The sequence below is a fragment of the Chiloscyllium plagiosum genome, chromosome 5 (assembly GCF_004010195.1).
Source record: "Chiloscyllium plagiosum isolate BGI_BamShark_2017 chromosome 5, ASM401019v2, whole genome shotgun sequence".
Taxonomy (NCBI): Eukaryota; Metazoa; Chordata; class Chondrichthyes; order Orectolobiformes; family Hemiscylliidae; genus Chiloscyllium; species Chiloscyllium plagiosum.
In genome coordinates, this window is record NC_057714.1 from 49,506,904 (window position 1) to 49,533,334 (window position 26,431).

The following is a 26,431-nucleotide window of genomic DNA, read 5'->3' on the forward strand; positions in this document are numbered from 1 at the left end:
CCACCAACCCAACCTCCACTCCCGGCACCTTCCCCTGCAACCGCAAAAAATGCAAAACTTACGCCCACACCTCCCCCTTCACTTCCCTCCAAGGCCCCAAGGGATCCTTCAATATCCATCAGAAATTCACCTGCAGCTCCACACACATCATTTACTGCATCCGCTGCACCTGATGTGGCCTCCTATACATTGGGGAGACAGGCCGCCTATTTGCAGAACGTTTCACAGAACACCTCTGGAACACCCGCACCAACTAACCCAACCGCCCCGTGGCTGATCACTTTAACTCCCCCTTCCACTCTGCCAAGGACGTGCAGGTCCTTGGCCTCTTCCATCGCCAGACCATGGCAACACGAAGCCTGGAGGAAGAGCGACTCATGTTCCGCCTAGGAACCCTCCAGCCACAGGGGATGAATGCAGATTTCTCCAGCTTCCTCATTTCCCCTCCCCCCACCTTTTCTCAGTCCCAGCCCTCAGACTCAGCACTGCCTTCTTGACCTGCAATCTTCTTCCCGACCTCTCCGCCCCTACCCCCTCTCCAGCCTATCACCCTCACCTTAACTTCCTTTCACCTATCGCATTCCCAATGCCCCTCCCCCAAGTCCCTCCTCCCTACCTTTTATCTTAGGCTGCTTGACACACCCTCCTCATTCCTGAAGAAGGGCTTATGCCCGAAACGTCGATTAACCCTATCCATGCCCCAGATGTTTGAGGACAGCCCTACAACAATTCTGTTGCTCACTAGTGCATTTCCTTGTGCAATTGAGTTCTGAGGAGTAGCTGCTTTGGGAGTCTGCTAATAGGTAAAAGAATGACTGGCTCTGTTGGACAGAACGTGTTTTGAGTGATTAACACTTCAATGTTGAGAATTTTAGCTGAGAGAGGCTGTTGCTGTTGAAACAACCCCGGTTTTGGAGGACTTGCAAAAGGACCACTGGTGGTAATTCTCCAGTACTATTAAATGTCTGCTGCATATCATCCAAATGCTTGAAGTGTGAAATGTACTCAGATATGGCACATCAAATTCATTATTTTAAAGTGTAAATTTCAGTATTAATAATGTTCTACAAAGTATCGGTTTAGTCACAGATCTCAAAGCCAGAGAAAACAAGTCAATTGAAGAGCAAGTATTGGACATGCTTTACATTTTATGATTTGATAATATTTATTTTACAATAAAAACAAAATGTATGAATGAAGCTAATTTTTCATATCCTAAAATTTTGCAAACATTGAAAACTTTGGACCAATGTAAATTTTCCAAGCAAAAATAAGTTACCTGCATACTGTTCTGAAGATGTGGGTGTACTATACCTTTAAGAGAGTAAAAGCTAGCAGTGACAGCACCAAGTGTTCTCAATAAGACACAATGAAACATATGCTCCAGCTACTAGAGTAGCTAGTTGCCTGGAAACGACAAAACTGATTCGAATTAGGCCAGTTTAAATTATACCCCCCGAAAATATCAAACTCCAATCAAGCTTGAAATGAGTATAATGACAATCTTAAAGGCCAATGAGACAATCTGATACTTTGGGGTATAAGACTGGGGAAAATCAAACAGTTGGGAGGAGAACTACCACAACACCACTATCAGAACTCGAGAGGTACCTGTCTGGAGAAGGAGTTTGCACAGAGAAAAACCTCAACACTGACCTGGAGAGCCAAAGGTAAAGAGAAGAGTTGACTGCTGGCTGGTTTTAAAATTTGGAATTTTGTGTAAATCTTAATTGGGAGTTTTATCACGAGTATTATTTCTTTTTTAGATTTTTTCTTTTAGATTACTTAGTGTGGAAACAGGCCCTTCGGCCCAACAAGTCCACACAGACCCAGACCCATTCCCCTACATTTACCCCTTCACCTAACACTATGGGCAATTTAGCATGGCCAATTCACCTAACCTGCACACCTTTGGACTGTGGGAGGAAACCAGGGCACCCGGAGGAAACCCACGCAGACACGGGGAGAATGTGCAAACTCCACACAGACAGTTGCATAAGGCGAGAATTGAACCCGGGTCTCTGAAAGATGTTGTGAAACTTGAAAGGGTTCAGAAAAAATTTACAAGGATGTTGCCAGGGTTGGAGGTTCTGAGCTACAGGAAGAGGCTGGGGCTGTTTTCCCTCGAGCGTCGGAGACTGAGGGGAGACCTGATAGAGGTTTACAAAATTAAGAGGGGCATGGATAGGATAAATAGACAAAGTATTTTCCCTGGGGTTGGGGAGTCCAGAACTAGAGGGCATAGGTTTAGGGTGAGAGAGAAAAGATATAAACTAGACCTAAGGGGCAACTTTTTCACGCAGAGGGTGGTACACGTATGGAATGAGCTGCCAGAGGAAGTGGAGGAGGCTGGTACAATTGCAACATTTAAGAGGAATTTGGATGGATATATGAATAGGAAAGGTTTGGAGGGATATGGGCTGGGTGCTGGCAAGTGGGACTAGATTGGGTTGGGATATCTAGTCGGCATGGATGGGTTGGACCGAAGGGTCTGGTTCCATGCTGTACAGCTCTATGATTCTGGCGCTATGAGGCAGCAGTGCTAACCACTGTCACCGTGCCGCCCACGGTAGAAAGGAAGGTAAAGATAAGTTAGAGGAAGGAATTGTAAATAGTTGTTAGTTAATTATTCTGTTATACTTTAAGAATAAAGTTGTTAATTTTTACTTCACATAGTTCTTAGCCACTCCAATTTTTACAGTTTACTGCATGGGATAAATCTTGTGTTGCTGGTTTTAAATTAAGATTCATCAGGTTCTAGAACTATTATATTGCAAGCAGCTGCATCTGAATGAAATATGTCCAAGGGAAGCTGTATGAATACTCAAAAACAGTAATTTTATGATAGAATGGAGTTGCTCCAACAACAGGAGATATAAAACTTGTTACCTCAGATTATATTTCTGTAAATTAAATCACCATCGCAGACCAAGCGAAATACATTTTAAAGTTGGAACCAGGTGGTGGCTGAGAAAACTAGTACTTTTTACCTCTATCACAACTAAACAGTATTAGCTGCTCTAACAATTTAGAATGTTAGTAACATTCTGAACAATCTGATAAACATAAACCACTGCTAAGAGAGGGAGGGATAGTATACCTAAATAAGTTGGAATAGAATTAATAAATGGTTTTAGACAGCTGAGTTGTAAAACCAAAACAACAAAATTAGTAAATGTATAAATCAAACATCCATGACTACCATATGTAGTAATAGTCCATCTCACGTAAAAGTCGGCCCCCTATCTTTGGCTAACTAACCTGGAATTTTCCATATCTCATGTAAAAGTCACCCCTGGATCTTCACAGATACAGATCAATGTTTGAGTCAGTGCCGGTTGTCACATCCCACTCCATTTTCCAATCTGCTGGTTGTCCCACTCCACACCCGGTCTTCCAGCCCTCTGGCTGTTGGGTTCCGCTCCAGGTTTTCAGAATTACCATAATTCATTTCTTTCCTTAATTCATTTAGAGATCAATTAGGCTTCTGCTAATGATAGGTTATGAATTTTGACAGACATAAATTTCAGCCCCTCAAAAATAGTATCCATGTAATAGTCGACCCCATAACCTTAACCTTAAAGAGTAGTCAAAAAAATTTGACTATGCAGTAAGTGTGCTAACAGAATTTTGAAAAGTTTTACCAGTACAAACTTGGTTTCCCTCTTTCCTGATGCCCCAAAGTATAGCCTTGTGCATCCGTGAATGATACAATTCTCTTACTGGGTTTCTGGATCAATAGCCTACCATTAGGTCATCACCTCCCCTTTGCTGAGTTGAAGTGGGTGCAGTGTGTCTTCATGTTCTCTGTGAAAAAGGAAACAATCTGCAATCCTAAATTGGTTGCAAACACAATTCACTGCACAAATTATCTAGCAAATATCCAATTGTGGAATTACATTTAACATTGGACACTGTTTGGAATTTTACAAGCATGGATTGATTAGGTGCAGTTAGTACATCGTTTTTTGTGAACAGCTAAAGGCATATGACGTTTGATACAGTCAGTCAGTATTTGGGATGTACGGCTTACATACCTAGCAACACAGCAGCACAAATCCGTATGCCATATTACTCATTCTTGCTACAAGCTACATATGGTAGCACACACATGTTTTGTAGACAGAAAGAACATGAACACACACTGCACCTGCTTCAATTCAGCAAGGGGGAGGTGATAGCCTAGTGGTATTATTGTTGGACTATTTATCCAGAAAGCAGGCAAAGTTCTGGGGACCCAGGTTTCAATCCCAACAAATGAAACATAAAAATTGAGTCTAATGACGACCAAGAAACCTTTGTTGATTGTTGGAAAAACATGTTTCCCTTTAAGGGAAGGAAACTGCTGCCTTTACATTGGTCTGGCCTACATGTGACTGCAGACCAGCAATGTGGTTGACTTTTTTAACTGCCTTCTGGGCGTTTAGGGATCAACAATAAATGCTGGTTGGTCAGCAAACCCCACATTCGACAAATTAATAAAGAAGCTAAAACTCAGTTATCATTAACTGTGTATTCTCCATTGCAAAGCTTTGGCAACAAGTATTGCTGGGAATGTACACAAGTTCTGGACTACCAAATGATTATATTTTCTAAGGTTTAAGGCCATGAATAATTTTCCAAGTATAATCCCTGAAGATTAAAGATGAGGAAGAAACAAATAAGCACACTGATATACTGAACATTGCACAAATATTCATCTGTTAGTATTTAAAAACAAAAAAAATTAAAAAGTCACCAATCTTTGCCATTTGATTTTTCATCTCAACCTTAGGTCACCTCTTTGAAATAAGGCAGTCTTCAATCCTCTGAAAAAGACTTTTCTCTACAAACATTTTGTGATCGGTCTCTACTAAAATGTGGCATTGTGGTAAAAAGATTAAGCATTTACCTATGTATAATCACAGTACTTTTTGTTTTAAAAATGGACTCTAATGTGTTTGTTGGTACTTCACAATATTTATGGAAGAAATCTTTTATAGACTTTTACAGAAGGATCAAAATTTCAATGTACATCTTTCCCAAAAGTTTAATATAACTTAAAATTAGTAACTGTTTCAAGGCAGATCTAGAACTAACAATTTTTCGTATTGTTACAATAGAATTGGGTTTCAGTTTAATATATTTGAACAGCTTTAAAAAATAAAGCTGTTCTTGTAAAAACAGGTCTTGTAATTTACTCAAGGGTATGCACCCAGATATTTCACACTGGTTTTACATGAAATCAATGCCAGTGACCTTTTGTGAAGCGAAGAATTTCAGGCAAATCTGCTTTCCAACAGTAGTCTCTCCTGTTTGGCCTCTTAGAATTTCTAAGAGGGTAGGGTGTCAAATGGTTATTCTACCATATGCAAACACCTGCCCCTCCATTACTGCAATGCCAATCTTGGAAATAACATTGGTGGAATTCTGGGCTTGCCTAGGAAGCTTGGAGGTGCTGTCCAGTGTACAGGATTGTTGTACAGATTATGAACAATGCATGCTTGTTAAACAAATGCTCAATGGAGATGTTATGTGTCACATCCAAGTGGTTGTAGATTTAACTGACTGATTGTTGTTATTTAGAAAGTAGCAGAATGAAGAAAAACCCAGATTATTTTTTGTATTGATTGGCAGTTATGGCGAGATCCCAGCCTCTCCCTATACTTTACCCCCATTGAGCAGCAAGGAAAACATGCTGAAATCCTCCACACTCTATACAGTCTGGACCCAAGTAGTTCCTACTGTTCACATGAGCCCTCCTGGAATTTGGGTTACATTTTAGGAACCCTATCCTAACATACTTCTGGAGGTGGACAACTTCCAGAATTTCTAATCTCAGTCTCTATTGACTAATGTTTTGAGAGTTTACTTAACGGTGCTGTCACTGCCTGAAGTCTTCGCTTTGAACACAAAAGCTGGCACCAGACTGTTAAATTCACAATCCTGCTTTGAAAAGTCTGGACATAGTCCAATTTATTATAGACATCTGCATGAATTTGCTTTTCTGCCAAACACAGAAATAAGAAAGCAAAGACTCTCTATGTTATACAATTTTAACAACATTCAATTAGCATATATAATAGTAGTTTTAACTGAGCGACAAGCCTGAATGTATGGCAATATTATGCAATAATAAAAATAAGATTTACATCCATATTGAATTGATCATAAATACAGTGATTTCAAATATATAGTAAGTGACCTCAGATAAAATTGAAAAAGATAATGCATGTTCAGGTGTAGATCTAGTTGATTTTCTGCCACCAAGTCAAGAACAGCATCCAGGAGTTTGAACCTATGGCATCTACAAAAACCTCACAATGACAGGACACTTGGGACTCAGGAGAGAATACCAAGATGAGAAAACTATAACAACCTAAAATAAAACCAAAAAAGCTTTTGTAAATTCCATGCTCAAATGGGGTAGTAACTCCACAAATTAAGGTTACAGTTGCATCTCAAATGCACCTAGCCCAATATGGGAATTTTCTGATTTCCAAATGGGGACAGGGGAGATTAAAGAGTTTAACTGTGCAATTTTTAAGACCCAATTAGATCATCTGAAAATACACTAACTGCTTCTTGTGCCTCACAATTTAAACTGCAAAAACAAAGCCATACAACTTTTTATTTTAGCAGCTGCACAATTCTGTTTCAGATCAGCCCATGAGAATGAAAGTCATCTGAAATATCCTTAGAACATACATAAGATTAGAAAAACATCACTTCAAACTTTCTTGCAGTCAAATGTGGAACTGCAGTTGTTGATCATTTATAATTTATCTTACGTCCAGGAATAATGAATCTTCTACCTCCCAAAAGCTAGGCTGTATCCTTGGGAGTTACATTAACCGCCCAAATAAGTGAGGAGTAATTTTCCAACATAGTATGAGCTAATGCAATATTCATCTTTGGAGTGTACAGGAAGGCCACAACTGTGAAATTCAGTGCAGGAAGCAGCAGATCCATCAGCCAACAAGCTCTGACTAATGTGGGAAGTGTATTTAGTCATTCAGTACCAGGTTTCGCTTCCTCAGGATTATCCTCAAATGGCCTGAAACAAAAAAACAAACAAGAAACAATAGCTATCAACAGATCAACTGCATTAACCAATATTTTTCAGCTATTATTTTGAACAGTTTCTTTTAAATTCCTGTGGAAAGAGAAACCTTTCCAGAAAAATAAAAATTGTTTATGTACTTCAATTTCTTTTATAGAACAACGTGTGCAAAATGTGGGATCAGTGTGTTACAGGAACTCTATATGCGAAGTTACTCTGGCAAGTAACTCATCTCCTGGCTCCCCAAAGCCTGTCCACCATCTACAAGGCACAAGTGTGATGGAATAACCTCACTTGCCTGGATGAGTGCAGCTCCAACAACACTCAAGCAGCTTGACACTGTCCTAGACAAAGCAGCTTATTTAATTGGCACTACATCCACTCCCTCCACCATGGATGCTCAGTAGCAGCAGATGCACTGCAGAAATACACTGAAATTCTTTACACAGCACCTTCCAAACCCACAACCATTTCCATCTAGAAGGACAAGAACAACTAATATTTGGGAGCTCCTCCAAGCCACTCATCATCTTGACTTGGAAATATATTGCTGTTCCTTCACTGAAGTAGGGTCAAAATCCCTAAGGTTCAATCCACATAATATGGTCTGCAGTGGTTCAGGAAGGCAGCTCACCACCACCTTCAAGGGCAATTAGGGACAGTCAATAAATGCAGACCAACCAGTAATGCTCACAGCCCACAAGTGAACTTTTCAAAAAATCTAAAGTGCAACCATCATTGGATCAAGTCAGTTACAATGGAATCACAAATTGACCCTGGAAATGTTCTATTTGGTGTCTTTAGTGGTTTTCGAAATGTTCTAAAACATAATGGAATCATTGTATAACCCCTACATTGTGGAAACAGGTCATTTGGCCCAATAAGTCCACACTGACCCATTCACCTACCCTACTGCACTGCATTTCCCCTGACTAATGCATCTAGCCTACACATCCCTGAACACCATGGGCAATTTAACATGGCCAATTCACCTAACCTGCACATCTTTGGACTGTGGGAGGAAATCCGTGCAGACACGGGAAGAGTGTGCAAACTCCACACAGTTGCCTGAGGCTGGAATCGAACCCAGATCCCTGGTACTGTGAGGCAGCAGTGCTAATCACTGAGCCGTCATGCTGCTCTCATTAACTCAGGTTAACTCAATTTTACGTCTTGCCTAGATTTAATTATTTAACTCTAAGCACTTGTTTGGAGACATTGCAAGAAATGGAATTGAATGAAGGAACTGTGTGAAAAGCAGGGTATCAGTAGGAGCACTTCTGGAAAACAAAGTATTTAATCAAGAGTACAGTCAACCATGAGCCAATATCTAATGATCCAGGAGTCCAGCAAAGGAGAGTAGTAGTATCAAGATTAGCAATATACAGAAGCAGGTTCAACATCTGCACACAGGATAGAAATAATGTGAAACACAAGGACCAGGACAAATGAAGTACAGGAGTCTAGGCAATGGTTAAACATGTCAAAAAGTGTGGTGCTGGAAAAGCAAAGCAAGTCAGGCAGCATCTCTGAGGTGGGTCAATATTTCAGGCATAAGCTCTTCATTAGGAATGGGGGATTAATTGGGACTGACAGATAAATAGAAGGGGCTGGGAAGAGGGAAGGTAACTTGGAAAGCAATAGGTGGATGAAGGTGGTGGGTGACGGTGATAGGGTGGAGCGGATTGATGGGAAGGAAGATGGACAGGTAGGACAGTTCAAGAGGGCGGTATTGAGTTGGAGGGTTGGATCTGTGATAAGATGGGGGGGGGATTTGAGGAAGATGGTGAAATTGAAATAGATACAGTGTGGTTGGAGGGCCCCAAGGCAGAAGATGAGACGTTCTTCCCCCAGCCAATTTCACCAGTTTCGTCATCTCCCCTCCCAGACCACCAAATTCAAGCCACCCGACGCCTGGAGGAAGAACACCTCATCTTCTGCCTTGGGATCCTCCAACCATACAGCACCAATAACGATTGCACCAGTTTCCTCATCTCTCCTCCCCCTACCTCATCCCAGATCCAACACTCCAACTCAGCACTGCCCACTTGAATTGTCCTACCTGTCCATCTTCCTTCCCACCTATCTGCTCCATCTTCCCCTCCGACCGATCACCGTCACTCCCCCCCTCCCCCCCAACCTCCATCCACTTACCACGTTCTGGTTGGAGCTCTAACAAACACATTGACTTGGATCCCATTTACCAACCCCCCGTGAAAAGAACAGGAAATGACGTCACCATAGGAAATGATGCCACTAACCCAAAGAAACTCGAGGATATAAATAGAAAGTGGGCTACACCACAGTGCTTCATTTGGAGGCTCACTGAACATGTTACCTAGCATGGTGACAAAACATCTAAAAATGAACCTTCCAGTTCAGTGAGCAAATCTACATCCAGAACCTCAACCTGAGCTACAAATCTTCTCAAAACTCGCTAACAGGATGTATATGCGCAGTGACTTTAATAAATCTTAGACACAAATATCATTAATACATTGCTATTCTTTATGAACAACTTTTTACTTTATATAGATTCACGTGGGTTCTAAGTGTGGAAATCGAGGAGGCAGCAAGTGAAAGTTACATAAGAATTCTGTCAAAAGACAGTAAAGCAAATGTTTGTACATTGACACCTGGAAAGTAACAGTAAGCCCATGCTGCTAGGAAGTAACACGAAGAAATACAAGGCACAATGTACATACAGATGCAGCATTTTTAAGAACATGAATGTTCATTATTATAGAGATCAATTATAAGCATCCTTCCCTATTTTCATTCATTCCTATTACTCAAATAAAATTTTAAAATTATTTGTGCATCTTTATTTTACCCAAAATGAAATAGGTAACAGATTTCTTGCTATGGCCAAATTCAGCAATTATGATCAGATGATTGAGGCTTACAGTACACTGAAAATCTGTTTAATTCAATAGAACAATTCCTTCCCTTTTATTACTGTAAACAAGCCTTATCCTGGAATTGTAAATATCAAGCAAATTGTTTCTTTTTCAGGACAGAAGTTTCTGTATAATCCTCATATCTGGCAAATACCAGGACTGACAGCATGACATGCTCAACATACTTGGAGAACAGGCTTATAGTATTTACGAAGTGATTTGTTACAGACTCTCAGAATTGTCCTGATGCAGCAAGAGGTCATTCGACCCATCACGTCTGCACAAACTCTCTAACAAGCATTACGAAGTAATGCCATTAACCTGCATTTTCTCTCATACTGTTGCACATTGTTTCTATCTAAATTATTATATATTCTCTTGAATGCATTAATTTAACCTGCTTCCATCATATTTCCAGGCAGTGCATTCCAGACTCAAACCATTTTATCAATACGCTTCTTCCCACATCACATTTGAAAATCACTTCAAATTTGTGTCCTGGTGTTCTTAGTCCCTTTACAAGTAGAAACAGTTCCTCTCTATTTACTCTATCCAAATCTCTCAATTTTAAAAACTTCCTTCAGATTTCTTCACCTCCAAGGAGAACCAAAAAGGTGATAATCTCTGGATTACTACCTGAGCCAAGGGTTAATTGGCACAGAGTCAATAAGATTTAACAGGTAAATGCAGGCTGAGATTGGTGCAGAAGAAATGGGTTTGAATTCGTGGGAATTTGGCACCAGTATTGGGAAAGAAGGGACCTGTTCCGATGAGAATGCCTTCATCTGAACTGTGCTGGGACCAGAGTCCTGGCAAATTGCATAATAGGTTTCTGGACAGGGCTTTAAACTAAATAAGGTTTGGGAGGCGGTGGGGTGCGAAGAGGAGAGGGGAGAAGGGTGGGGAAGAGAGAGGGCTCATTTAACAGTACATGCCCTTCGGCCCTTGATGTTGTGCCGACCTTTCATCCTACTCTAAAGATCAGACTAACCTACATATTCTTCATTGTACCTACCATCTTCCATGCGCCTATCCAAGGGTCACTAAATGTCCCTAATGTATCTTACTTTACCATCACTACTGGCAATGCATTCCATGCACCCACTACTCTCTTTGTAAAGAATCTACCTCTGACATCTCTAAACCTTCCTCCAATCACCTTAAAATTATGCTCTCTCGTGATAGCTATTTCTGCCCTGGGAAAAACTCTCTGACTATTCACTCTATCTACGCCTCTCATCATCTTGTACACCTCAAGCAAGTCACCTCTCATCTTTCTTTGCTCCAAAGAGAAAAGTCTGAGCTCCCTCAACCTTTCTTCATGAGACATGGGTTCCAGTCCAGGCAGAATCCTGGTAAATCTCCTCTGCACCCTCTCTAAAGCTTCCACATCCTCCTTATAATAAGGCAACCAGAACAGAACACAATAATTTAAGTGTGATCCATCCCAGGCTCTATAGAGCTACAGCATAACCTAACAGCTCTGAATCTTAATCCCCTGCTAACAAAAACCAATACACCATATGCCTTCTTGACAACTCTATCAACTTGGATGCAACTTTGAAGGATCTATGGACATGGAACCAAGATCTCTCTGTTCCTTCCCACTGCCAAGAATCCTGCCTTTAACCCTGTATTCTGCATTCAAATTAAATCTTCCACTGTAGATGACTTCACACTTTTCCACTTATTAGCTCAGTTCTGCATCCCGTCAATGGCCCATTGTTCACCTGCAACAGGCCTCCACATTATCTACCACTCCCCAACCTTTGTGTCATCGGCAAACTTACCAACCCACCCTTCCACTTCCTCATTCAAGTCATTTATAAAAGTCGTAAGAGCAGAGGCCCCAGAACAGATCCCTGCGGAACACCACTGGTCACCAAGTTCCAGGCTGAATTCTTTTCATCTACCACCATCCACTGTCTTCTATGGACTAGTCAATTCTATATCCAGACAGCCACATTTCCTTGTATCCCATACCTCCTTACTTTGAATAAGTCTACCAAAGGGAACCTTATCAAATGCCTTGCTAAAAGCCATGTACACCTTATCCATTACTCTACCTTCAATGTGTTTTGTCACATCCTCAAATAATTCAATAACGTTTGTGAGGCATAACCTGCTCATTAAAAAGCCATGCTGACTATCTCTAATCAAACTATAGCTTTCCAAGTAATCATAAATCCTGTCTCTCAGAATCCTCTCCAAATGTTAACCACCACAGATGTGAGACTGACTGGTCTGTAGTTCCCAAGATTATCTCTATTTCCTTTCTTGAACAAGGAAATAACATTTGCCATCCTCCAATCATCTGGTACTACTCCAGTGGACAATGAGATATAAAAATCATCACCAAAGGCGCAGCAATCTCTCCCCTCACTTCCTGTAGTAATATAGGCTATAGCCTGTCTGGCCCAGAGGATTTATCTACCCTTTTGATTTTCAAAATTTTCAGCACATCCTCCTTCTTAACTTCAACCTGTCCAAGCATATCACCTTGTTTCATGCTGTCCTCAAAAGTTAAGGTCCTTCTTGGTAGTGAATACTGAAGAAAAGTATTCATTAAGGACCTCACCAACCTCCTCTGACTCCAGGCGAGAGTTCCCTCCACTATCTCTGACAGGCCCTATCTTCACTCTGGCCATCCTCTTGTTCTTTACATAAATGCAGAACACCTTAGGGTTTTCCTTAATCCAACCTGCTAAAGCTTTTTCATGCCCTCTTCTCGCTTTCCTAAGTCCATTCTTCAGTTCCTTACTGGCTGCTTTGTAACTCTCTAGAGCCCTGTCCCATCCTTGCCTCCTCAACCTTAAGCAAGCTTCATTCTTCCTCTGGACTGGATGTTCCACATCACTTGTCACACCAAGGTTCTTTCAACTTACCATCACTTCCTTGCCTCAGTGGGTCAAACCTGTCCAGATTATCAGCAAGTGCTTCCGAAATAACCTCCACATCTCCCTTATAACTTTATGAAAGAAATCAGAAAACCCGAAATACAGGAGGTAAGAGTACAGAACTCAGGTAGTTATTAAAATCTCTAGCACAGACACAAATAGGGCAGAATGTATGGAAAGGGTCAGCAATTAAACTTCAAGCGCACTGGACAAATGAGTGACAATGAGAAGAGGGATGATTAATAAAGGACTGAAGGTATTATATCTGAATGCACACAGTATAAGGAATTAAGTAAATGAGTTTGTGGTGCAGATCAAAATTGGCAGGTATGTCATGGTGGACATCATGGAGACATGGTTGAAGGCAATCAGGATTAGGAGCTGAATATTCAAAGATATATATCCTATTGAAAAGATTGGCAGGTGGGCAGAGGGGTTCAGGTCACCTTATTAGTACGAAGTGAAATTAAATCAATAGTAAGAAACTAAGTAGGGTTAGATGGTATAGAATCTGTGTGTAGAATTGAGGAACTGCAAAGGCTAAAAAAACATAGTTGGAGTTATGTACAGGCCTCCAAACATAGTCAGGAACTGGGGCACAAGATATACCAGGAGACAGAAAAGGTGTGTAGGAAAGGCAAAGTTACAGTTATCATGGGTGATTTCAATATACAGGTGGATCGGGAAAATCAGGTTGGTAGTAGACTGAAAGAAAATGAATTTGTGCAATGTCTATGAGATGGCTTTTTGAAGCAGTTTGTGGTGGAGCCCACTAGGGAACAGGCAATACTGGATTTAGTGTTGTATAATGAGGCAGACTTGATAAGATGAAGGAATCCTTCGGAGGCAGTGATCATAATATGATTAAATTTACTCTGCAATTTGAGAGGGAGAAGATAGAATCAGAGGTAATGGTATTACAGCTGAATAAGGCAACTACAGGGGCATGAGGGATGAGCTGGGTAGAATTGATTGGGAGATGAGCCTCTCAGGAAAGACACTGGAACAGCAATGGCAGGACTTTCTGGGAGTAATTTGGGAGACACAGCAGAGAATCATCCTAAGGAAAAAGCAATATGGTACAGGGAGGATAAGGCAACCATGGCTGACGAGGGAAATCAGGGATAGCATAAAAGCAAAACAGAAAGCATATCATGTGGCAAAAGGCAGTGGGATTCAGAATTGAGAAGCTTACAAAGACCAACAGAGGGCAACAAAAAAAGAAATAAGGAGGGAGAAGATTAAATATGAGGGTAAGCTAGCCAGTAATATAAAGGAAGACTGTAAGAGTTTCTTTAGACATAAAGGGCAAAAATAAAAAAAGAGGGAAAATTGGACATTGGGATGCTGGAAAATGATACTGGAAAAGTAGCTGTGGGGAACAAAGAGATGGCTGAGGAACTGCATAATTACTTTGCATCAGTCTTCACAGTGGAAGACATGAGTAATAGGCCAAAAATTCAAGAGAGTGAGGGGGGCAGAACTAAGTATGGTGGCCATCATCAAGGAGCTGGTGCTGGAAAAACTGAATGGCCTGAAGGTGGATAAATTAACTGGACCAGATGAACTGTGCCCCAGAGTTCGAAGGGAGAGAACTGAAGAAGTAGAAGGGTCAATGGTGACCTTTCAGGAATCGCTAGAATGAGGGAGGGGTCTAGAGGACTGGAAAAAAAAAATCGCTAAAATGACATCTCTACTTAAAAAGGGTGCAAGGGAAAAGACAAAAATTACAGACTGATTAGCATGACCTCAGCCGTGGGGAAGATCCTAGAATCCATTGTGAAGGATGAGATTTCTGAATACTTGGAAGTGTTTGGTAAACTAGGGCAAAGTCAGCATGGTTTCATAAAGGTGGAGTCATGTCTGACAAATCTGCTAGAATTCTTTGAAGAATTAATGGGCAAGTTAGACCAAGGAGAGCCAATGCATGTTATCTACTTAGACTTCAAGAAGGCCTTTGACAAGGTGCCACACAGGAGGCTACTGAGTAAGACGAGAGGCCGTGGTGTTAGAGGCAAAGTGTGAGCATAGATAGAAGCTTGGCTGTCTGGCAGAAAGCAGAGTGTGGGGCTAAAAGGGTTCTTCTCAGGATGGCAGCCAGCGACCAATGTTATTCTACAAGGGTCCATGTTTTCACTTGATACATTAACGATCTAGATGAAGGAACTGAGGGCATTCTGGTTAAGTTTGCAGATGAGCTGAAAAATGTGTTGCTGGTAAAACGCAGCAGGTCAGGCAGCATCCAAGGAGCAGGAGAATCGACGTTTCGGGCATGAGCCCTTCTTCAGGAAGTTTGCAGATGATACAAAGATAGAAAGATGGACAGGTAGCAGAGAGGAGACGGGGAGGCTGCAGAATGATCTGGACAGGTTAGAAGAGTGGGCAAAGAAATGGCAAATGGAGTACAACGTGGGAAAGTGCGAGTCATGCACATTTGTAGGAGGAATAGAGGCATGGACTATTTTCTAAATGGGGAGAAAATTCAGAAGTCTGAAGTGTAAAGATACTTGAGAGTTTTAGTCCAGGATTCTCTCAAGTTGAGGTTGGGTCAACAGGTAGGAAGGCAAATACAACACTGTCATTCATCTCAATAGTCTTGAATGTACTTCTGAGAGTCTATAAGGCTCTGGTGAGACCACATTTTGAGTAATGTGTGCAGTTTTGGGCCCCATATCTCAGGAAGGATGTACTGGCCCTGGAGTGTGTTCAGAGGAGGTTCACAGGTCCCAGAAATGAAAAGCTTAACATATATGAGGAACATTTGAGGACTCTGCCTTTACACTCAATGCAGTTTAGAAGAATGTGGGGGAGGGAAGGAGAGATCTAATTGAAACATACAGAATACTGAATGACCTGGACAGAGTTGACGTTAGGAAGATGTTGCCATTGGTAGCAGAGACTAGGACCTGAGGGCACAGCCTTACAATAAAGGGAAGACGTTTTAGAATGAGATAAAGAGAAACTTATTCAGCAGAGACTGGTAACTCTATAGAATTCATTGCCACAGAAGGCTGTGGAGGCCAGGTCGTTCAGCATATTTAAGATTGAGATAGAAGGATTCCTGAGTATCAAGGTAATCAAGGGTTACGGGGAGAAAGCGGGAGAATGAGGTTGAGAAACATATCAGCCATGATTAAATGGCAGAGCAAACTCAATAGGCCTGGCCTAACTGTCCTATGGAGAACAGTCTCCACTTCTCCAATTTATCCTCATAACTGAAGTTTCTAATTTATGGTCTTGTGAGCAGGTTGAGGGAGGATAGGAGAAAGTGAGGACGGAGATGCTGGAGATCAGAGTCGAAGAGTGTGGTGCTAGAAAAGCATAGCCGGTCAGGCAGCATCTGAGGAGAATCCACATTTCATACACATCGAACACTTCTTCAGCCTCCTCCGTGCTTACTTTTTCCATCAGGACTCTTATCCACCATCCGAAGACCCCTTCTCCCACCTCCAACATACCCCATCTACCCAGACACCCTGTGCTGATCTCTTCATTTCCAACTGCCACTATGACACTGACCACCTCAACGTGTCCACCCCCTTCATCCACTCCAACTTTGCACCCTTCACTCCAACCCCAAACTCACCATCAAATTGCAGACAAGAGGGGGTGCAGTGGTATTTGGCACACCAACCTCTACATTCGTGGACACCTCCTCCTACTGTCCCCTCGACCATGACCTCATCTCCTATCACCAAATCATCATCTCCTAGACCATCCACAACCTCATCAATTAAGGAGATCTCCCATCCACAGTCTGTGTCTGGGAACCCTGCGCTGGTCCAGTTCTACCAAATCGCTTAGCATGCGAGAGGTAGTTGGAGGGGAATTAGCTCAAATGTTAGAGCACTCGTTTAGCATTCGAGAGATAATAGGATTAAGGAAAATCCCAAGATATTTTATAAATATATTAAAGTGAAGAGGTTAACCAGGGAAAGGGTAGGGCCCATTAGGGACCAAGAGCCAACCTGTGTGTGAAGCTGCAGGACATTGGAAGGGGGTTGAATGAATACTTCTCTTTGGTCTTCACTTTGGAAAAGGGGAACATTGGTATGGAATTCAGGAAAAGGGACTGTGAGGAACTTGCACATTTTGTCAGAGGAAATGGGGAGATACTGGGGACGCTAACAGGCTTAAAAACAGACAAATCCCATGGCCCGGATAATCCCAGACTACTCTGGGAGGTGAGGCACGGAATGGCAGGGACTCTAACACAAATTTTTGATTCTTGTCTGACGACAGGGGACTGGTGGATGGATAATGCTTTTCCACTTTTCTAAAAGAGGTGATAGAGATGAACCAGGAAATTACAGACCGGCAAATCTCACATCAGTGGTAGAAAAATTACTGGATAAAATTCTGAAGGAGCAAATTAATACCAACTTGGAAAGGCACGTGTTAATTAGGGACAGTCAGCCTCGCTTTATCAGAGGGAGGTCATGCCAAATAAATTTGTTAGAATTTTTTTGAAAATGTGATCAAATGTGGCAATCAGGAAAGTTCAGTTGATGTAGTTTATGTGGAATTGATGTACTTTATGTGGAATTTAGCAAAGCTTTTGTCAAGGCTCCATATGGGAGACTGATTGAGAAGATTAAAACACATGGAATTGAGGGAAACATGGCATGATGAGTCAGAAACTTGCCTAGTGATAGGATACAAATGATCATAGTGGTGCCCAGCAGTGTACCACAAAGATCTGTAAAGGGGGACCCTTATTATTTGTTATATACCCTGTACATACATAACAGATGAAAATATAGGGGAATTTTAAACAAATGTTCTGACAACACCAAGGTTGTTTGAGTGAAGATGAATAGTGAAGATGACTACCAGTGCACCAAAGTGGTGGTAGTTCGGTACACTGACCTCAACACTGCTGAAACCAGGCGCCAACTTGAAGACACCTCCTCCTACCACCCCTCGAACATGACCTCACCACCCCATCACCAAACCATCATCTCCCAGACCATACACAACCTCATCAACCCAGGGGATCTCCTACCCACAGCTTCCAACCTCAGTTCAAGAACCCCGCACCGCCCGATTCTACCTTCTAAGATCCACAAGCGTGACTATACCCTTCCACTGACACACACATTCGTTTGGCTGAACTGGTTCTCACCCTCAATAATTTCTCCTATCAATCCTCCCATTTCCTCCAGCTGAAAGGGGTAGTCATGGGCACATGCATGGGCCCCAGCTATGCCTGTCTCTTTGTCAGCAATGTGGAACAGTCCATCTTCTGTACTTACACTGGCACCACTCCCCACTTTTACCTCCGCTACATTGATGAGTGCATCAGCACCACCCCATGCTCCCAAGAGGAGGCTGAACAGTTCATCAACTTCACCACCACATTCCACCCTGACCTTAAATTCACCTGGACCATCTCTGACATCTCCCTCCACTTTCTGGGCCTCTCAATCTGTAACAATGATGATCGACTCAACACTGACATTTTGTTACAAACCCACCTACTCCCACAGACACAATTACACCTCCTCCCATCTACCTCCTGCAAAAAATGCTATCCTGTATTCCCAATTTCTCTGCCTCCATTGCATCTGCTCCCAGGAGGACCAGTTCCACCACAAAATGCACTAGATGTCCTCCTTCTTTAAAGACTAAATTTCCCCCTCCCACGTGATTGATGATGCCCTCCAATGCATCTCATTCACGTCCTGCACCTTTGCCCTCGAATCCTACCCTTCCAACCACAACAAGGACAGAACCCCCAGTATTCACCTTCCAACCCACCAACCTCAGCATAAATTGCACCATCCGCCAACATTTCCGCCACCTTCAAACGGACCCCACCACCGGGAAGATATTTCCCTCCCCGCCCCATCCGCTTTCCACAGAGACTGTTCCCTCCGTGACTATCTGGTCAGGTCCACACCCCCCAACAACCCACCTTCCCCTCCTAGCACCTCCCCTGCCACCGCAGGAATTGCAAAACCTGCGCCCATTCCTACCCCCTCCCCCCTCCCTTTACTTCCACCTAAGACCCGAAAGGAGCCTTCCACATCCATCAAAGTTTCACCGCACTTCCAGAAATGTCATTTATCGTATCCATTGCTCCTGATGTGGTCTCCTGCACATTGGGGAGACTGGATGCCTTCTCGCAGAGCACCTCAGAGATTACTCTGGGACACCTGCACCAATCAACCCCACCGCTCCGTGGCTGAACATTTCAACACCCCCTCCCACTCTGTCGAGGACATGTAGGTCCTGGGCCGCTTCCATCACCACTCCATCACTACCTGACGCCCAGAGGAAGAACGCCTCATCTTCTGCCTTGGGACCCTCCAACACCATGGCATCAATGTGGATTTTACCAGTTTCTCATTTCCCCTCCCCCCACCTTACCACAGTTCCAACCTTCCAGCTCAGCACCATCCTCATGACTTGTCCCACCTGTCAATCTTCTTTCCCACCTATCCGCTCCACCCTCCTTTCTGACCTTTCACCTTTACCCCCACCTCCATCCACCTCTTGCACTCTCAACTGCCTTCTCCCCAACCCCTCCCATTTATCTCTCCACCCCCGAGGCTTCCAGCCTCATTCCTGATGAAGCGCTTTTGCCCGAAACGTTTATTTCCTGCTCCTCGAATGCTGCCTGGCCTGCTGTGCTTTTCCAGCAACACTCTAATCCTGACAATAGTGTGCACATTCTTCCTACCAAAACAGATTAGATCACTTCTCCGCACTGAATTCATCTTATTGCCAAGTCCACTAACTTGCTTATGTCCTTTTGGAGCTTTACACTGTCCTTGAGGTTACAATGCTTCAAATGTTCATATTATCCAAATCTTAGAACTTGTCCCCTGCAAACCAAAGTTTGGATCGTTAATGTACGTCAGCAAGATTCTGAATAATGACCATTGGGCAACTCCATGGCAAATCCTCAAGATTGAAAAACATAGATTTATCATTACTTTGTTTCTCATTACTGAGCCAATTTTGTATACACATTGCTACTGTCCCTTTTATTTCATGAGCTTTTCCTTGTGGCGTTTTATACAGTTGCAGACAAATTATTGAGAATGGATTGCAAAGGGATTATGAAACTGCAGTGGTGCCCATTTAAACCCTGAAATTTTAGTCTGATCAATATACCTGGTAAGACCTAATTCACTTTATTCAGTGCTGTTCTTTTGTTATCTAGCAAAAAGTCAGCTTTCAACAAAGGGTGGAATTCAACGTCCATTTATCTTCCATTGAATTAATTCCCCATCATACCCATCCTGAATTTGCTCTCTACTGATGCAATTTCACTTTCAATTTAAAACACACATTGAACATTTATAAAAATAGTTCAGATTTTTCAGTCAGTAACCAAGTGAAGCTGCATGCCACTTACAATGATTAAACAAACCCCATCTCTTATTAGTGCTGGAGCCTTTGTACTTTTCAGTCCTGGGTCAAGCTCGGCAGGCCTAGTATCAAAGCTCCGAGTGTTAAAGCACAGTTACTGTGAGGCCATGTACTTTATTTGCTGTGAAGTTAAGACACACGCTGAGGTATGGTTTCAATTTGCTGACTTTTGTTTTTAAGTGACCCATCACCTCCAACACTGCTTAGCCTCCCCGTCAACAATGTTCAGTCACAGCCTGCAATCCCACACAACACTCAATTCCATCATTGTTAGGAGTTGGGTGGTGAAAGGTCAGCCTTATTGGGGTACAGGAGGGAGGATGCTCTGTTAGGGAGGGGATGAGTACCATTATGGGTGCAGAGGAGAAACAAAGACGCTGGCGGTATGCAGAAAGGACATGAACAATGTGAAGATACAGATGGATGGCAGATGTACGGAAAGGGATCAGTATTTTCCAAGTGCTTACAGAGAATTGATAACTATTTAACAATGTAAGTACCGAAAACTGCAGGCGAAGGGGGAAAATACTATTTCGTATCACTGTTTACAGTTGAGAAGAAGGATATGGAAAATAGAAGACATGAGGAAATTAATAGTGACATCTTAAAAAATGTCCATAATACAGAGGTGGTGGTGCTGGACATCTTAAAAAGCATAAAGGTGAATAAATCCCCGGGACCTGATCAGGTTTATTCTAGAACTTCGTATAAAGCTGGGTAAGTCATCGTTGGGCAACTTGTTGAGAGATTTGTATCTTTGATAGCCACAGATGAGGTGCCGGGAGACTGGAGGTTGACTAACATAGTGCCACTATTTTAAGAAAAATGGTAAGAAAAAGCCAGGGAACTATACATCAGTGAGCCTGACATCAGCAGTGGGCAAGTTGTTGAAGGGAATCCTGGGGGACAGGATTGACACGTATTGGGAAAGGCAAGGACTCATTAGGGATGGTCAACATGACTTTGTGCGTGGGAAATCGTGTCTCACTAACTTGATAAGAGTTTTTTGAAGGAGTGACAAAGAGGACTGATGAAGGCAAAGCGGTGGACGTGATCTATATGGACTTCAGTCAGGCGTTTAACAAGGTTCCTCGTGGTAAACTGGTTAGCAAGGTTAGACCACGTGGAATAAAGGAAGAACTAGCCATTTGGATACAGAGCTGGCTCAAAGGTCTGAGACAGAGGATTGTAGTCGAGGGTTGCTCTTCAGACTGGAGGCATGTGTTCAGCAGGGTGTCACAAGGACCGATGCTGGGTCCACTGTTTTTTGTCATTTATATAAATAATTTGGATGAGAATACAGAAGGTTGGGAAGTTTCCATATAACACCAAAATTGAGGGGCAGTGGACAGAGAAGAAGATTACCTTGGAGTACAAAGAGACCTTGATCAGATAGGCCAATGAGCTGAGAAGTGGCAGATGGAGTTTAACTTAGATAAATATGAGGTGCTGCATTTTGGGAAGGCAAAACAAAGGCAGGATTTATACACTTAATGGTAAGCTCTTGAGTAATGTTGCTGAACAAAGAGACATTGGAGTGCAGGTTCATAGTTCCTTGAAAGTGGAGTCGCAGATAGATTGGATACTAAAGGCAGCATTTGGTATGCTTGCCTTGATTGGTCAGTGGATTGAGTATAGGAGTTGGGAGGTCATGTTGCAGCTCTACAGGATATTGGTTAGGTGACTACTGGAATGCTGCGTGCAATTCTGGTCTCCCTGCTCTTATGATGTTATGAAACTTGAAAGGATTCAGAAAAGATTTACAAGCATGTTGGCAGGGTTGAAGGGTTTGAGCTACAGTGAGCGGCTGAATAGGCTGGGCACTGATCTTAGAGTTTTATAAAATTATGAGGGGCATGGATAGGGTGAATAGCCACGGTCTTTTCCCCGGAATAGGGGAGTCCAAAACTAAAGGTCATAGGTTTAAGGTGAGTGGGGTAAGATTTAAAGGGGACTTAAGGGGCAACTTTTTAATGCAGAGGGTGGAAACGTGTATGGAATGAGCTGCCAGAGGAAGTAGTTGAGTCTAGTACAATTAGAACATTTAAATACATGCCTTTTAAATGATTTGGAAGGGATTAGAGGGAATTGGGTCATATGCTGGCAAATAGGACTAGATCAATTTAGTACATCGGCATGGACGAGTTGGACCGAAGAGTGTGTTTCCATGCTGTATAGCTCTATGACTCTAAGTTGAAATCCCACAGATGCTGCCAGACCTGCTGAGTTTCTCCAGTAATTTGATTTTTTGTTTCAGATTTCTATCATATGCAGTTTTATCTTATATAAATTTGAAGTAATATACTTCAATAAACATTTCTATATTGTCCAAGTTCTACCAATGCAGGAAAATTAACAGACTGATTTGGTGAAAATTCTTGCAAAAACTTACCGACGTATTTGCAAAGGCCAAGGAGACTGTGAAGGAGTTGGCAATGCAGTTGAAGGACTCATCAACATAGCACTGTATATGTTCGAGGCAACTACAAGTATGCATAATAGGATGGGTCCAATGATTGCACCTTCTAGCCCAAGGTAGTAAGCTCCTCCAGCCACTGCTAAACCAGTGAGATATGGATGACCACCCCTGTGAAAAGAAAAAGCTGCCTTAGGATATTTAAATAATATGTTTGAAAAAGAAAATCAATGCCAATTATTGCAATCATTTAGTTGACTAATTGGGGCAGTGCTTTTATAATGTCATGGACCTTTGTTCTTTGTAAAGGCAAACAACATCTATTTAGGAGTACATACCTGCATTACACTGACTTACGAAAGGTCTGCAGCACAGAAATGAGCCATTCTGTCTGACTAGCCTATGTTAGCATTTATTCTCCAGACAAACCTATCAGATTTTAAGCTCCTCCTCCTCAGTCCACATCTCAACATTATTCATTCAACTTTTCATCTTGCTGTATACGCTCAGTTTCTCCTTCAATTATTGCCAGGAAAAACAGTCGGGTTTTCATTTCTACTGTCTATATTAGGCTATTTTTTTTCTCTAACTGTATATAACGATGCATCTATTTACAGAGCCAGTGTCCAAGCAGATTGAGGTTTCAATGCCTGCAGATACTCTGTAGACATGAACCTCTCCATACACTAACTGCAAAAGAGGACTTGGGAACAGGGTTTAGCCCCTTACGTTACAATTGTAGATCTCTGTATGCAATTCAACATCAGAAAAGCAATGTTTTACAAGACACTGGGTGATAACATGCATTGCACTCTACGGTCTTATAATTCAAATTCTCTCAGTTTCAGTAGGAAGAATGTATTGAAAAAGGGCTGTGTCATAGCCCCTAATGTTTGGTATCTTCATGGAGGACAGATCAAGAACATACAGAAATAAACGAGTTTACTTGCATGCTAGTTGGTACAGCTCGTATTCTGACCTATCAAAACTGAAAGAGAAGACAAAAACACATTGCATCTCGATCAGGGAACTCCTAGCTCTTGCCCACCCCTGTGAGGCAGTGTTAGGTACCCACATGGAAACTTGGATACCAAGACTCCAGAACTGGTTCTTCCACACTTTAACTTGTTCTCCCTCATTCTAAGCCCCAACATATCTCACGGATGAAATGGATACAAGCTTATGTGAAATGTTCCCCAAATTTAATGAATAAAACTAAATGTAGTTTGCATGCATTTGGTAATAACCATAACGTCAGCAGCAACAAATTAACTACCATCAGGACACTGCATTTGTTTGGTTGAGTAATCCATAGGTTTAGACTCATAACCCAGAGATGAAGAATATGAATTCCAGCATTCAGTTGAGAATCTTATTTTAGTAGAAAAGATCTGGTTTCAGTGGAAGTAAATGCAAATCTACTAATTACTATAAAATTCTAATTAGATCATAAGTAACCTTTTGGTGAAGGAAATCTGCCATCCTTACCTGGTCCGGTTTAAATGTTTGTCCATTCTCAAAGCAATGTCATTAACAGGCTATAATGGTACTGAATTGCTGCACACAGAAATTTAAGTGGGCAGCCCATCAACACCACCTTCAGAAAACTAATGATGCAATATAAGAAATAGCCTTCTTCAAAAGCTTCCATAATCTCAAGACAAATAGAAAATATTAGAGCCACCCAAAGGATGAAATAAAGATTTTTCACAAGTTGTACAACAGAGTTCCACTTATGAGAATTCAATAAGGCATTAATTAATTATTTGTTACTCATGGTACTGAGAAACGATCTTAGTGGATTTGAAACCTGTTTTACCTTATCTAAAATTTTGAGAAGCATTCACTGCTATTTCACCAGGTAGCAAAGAGAAACTGGACAGCTTCTTCTCTGGGCCACCATCTTAGCCAGCATTCCTTAACATCTCAGGGCATGCTTCATTGGCAGTGAACACCAGCAACTCTGCACAGAGGTTGACATCTGACAAGCGCCAGCCTCACTACATCACCACAGCCCACATTTCAGACTCACCTATTATAAAGTTCATCACTTCAACACTGCAATTTGGAACTCACTGCCACCAGTGTTGCAATGCTGCTTTGCACAGTGTGTGTGCAGGGACAGGAACCAATTTCACGCAATGGAACAAAGTATATTTTTGATTCCTAGATTGCTTTCTTAGCCTTCACTCACTTTGCACCTACTTGGATGTTTCCAGCATCTGTCTTGCCTTTTAATGTACTCCTGCTTCATTCAGAACTTACAGGCTTCTTTCTTGCCTTGCTTTTTAGTGTAGACAGAAAGTCAGGCTGTTTGTTATGTTTGCCAGCGATAAACAGTCAAGGAGATTAATTTAGTGGTGTATAATGTTGTGCTACAATGTCACACCAATAACACATGGCAGCAGCTTACATAGCAAACAAACCACATGTGCTTCATTCAAATGGCTGCCTCAAAGCCTAAGGGGAGTAAGTCCTTAGTTCAGTCAAGATGGGTGGGGGGGGGGGGGGGAACGACGATCCATCAGGAGACTCTGCCACAGTCAGTCAAGGACAGCACCTGTAGTGATTAGAACCTGGTGGATCTCGACTACAAAAGGTCCATCATTGGGGAGGTTAACCTGGGCAAAATTAGGAAAGCCCTGGCTGACCAATATAACCAGAAGGTGACTTGGTGACAGGATACTGGCCTCTGTGCAGTTATTTTAGTGGTGATGGGAGTGGGAAAATATGTGCCTGAAGAGCATTTGCTCGCAACAGCCATCATGCAATTGGGGGGGTAAGTATTTTTGGCACCATGCCTTTATTTGGAAAGCGTAACTCATTTGGACCCAATACGTGGAAAGAATGGGATATTTTTCCCCAGGCAAATGACATTGACCCACTAACTTTCCCAGAAGCACCAGACACTAAAACCTTCCAAGAGTGGACAGAGCTGATTAAGGAATATTACAACCCCAAACCTCCTAATTCTGAGACATAATCAGTTTTATTCAGCTATTAGAGAACCAGGGTGTGAAGGGGCCGGTATTGGACTGGGGTGGATAAAGTCAGAAGTCACACGACGTCAGGCTACAGTCCAACAGGTTCAATCGAAATCACAAGCTTTGGGAGCGCTACTCCTTCATCAGATGAAGGACACTGACAAAGGAACACCGCTCCGAAGGATTATGATCTCAAACAACTCTGCTGGACTACAACCCGACATCACATGACCTCTGACCTGGCGGAATCCATATTGGGATTTTTAACGAGGTTGAGACAACTGGCAGAGGCATGTGATTTTGGGTCAACCCTGAATGAGATGCTGAGACACCATTTGGTATGTGGGATTAATGACATAACCATGCAAAAGCATTCATGAGCTGAAGTCCAAATGGACTTCAATCAGGCACTACAATTGGCTTCATCATTAGAGAAGGTGGCAAATTGAACACAGGAGCTACAGGACATCCAGAGGAAGTGGACTTCCTCACTTGCCCGACTGAGCTTGGAGAACACCATTTGAGTGTAGGCAATCGCAGAGCCTCACGCAGGGCATACCCTGAGTAGTGGGACCCTTGGCCAGCCCACAGCAGAACGCCAGAACAAAGTAGAGCCTTGGCCAAGTGACTAAACAGCTCTTCAGGATCTGGGCGAACAAGCCAACGTATCTGCTGTTGTGGTTCTGTTCGCCGAGCTGGGAATTTGTGTTGCAGACATTTCGTCCCCTGTCCAGGTGACATCTTCAGTGCTTGGGAGTCTCCTGTGAAGCGCTTCTGTGATCTTTCCACCGGAACTTGTAGTGGTTTGAATC

At 42.4% G+C, this 26,431-nt stretch overlaps 1 protein-coding gene across 2 annotated transcripts in view; it reads right to left on the reverse strand.

Annotated features, from left to right (window-relative positions):
- Positions 1 to 4,939: 4,939 nt before the first annotated feature.
- tmem245 (transmembrane protein 245) overlaps positions 4,940 to 26,431 on the reverse strand; it is a 120,051-nt gene continuing 98,559 nt past the window's right edge. For both annotated transcript variants that reach the window (XM_043690056.1, XM_043690057.1), the window contains 2 exons: positions 22,612 to 22,806; positions 4,940 to 7,036 (listed from right to left, as the gene is read on the reverse strand). In XM_043690056.1, coding sequence (XP_043545991.1) covers positions 6,991 to 7,036; positions 22,612 to 22,806 — 241 coding nt within the window. In that variant the 3' untranslated portion in view covers positions 4,940 to 6,990. The remainder of the gene's footprint in view (positions 7,037 to 22,611; positions 22,807 to 26,431) is intronic.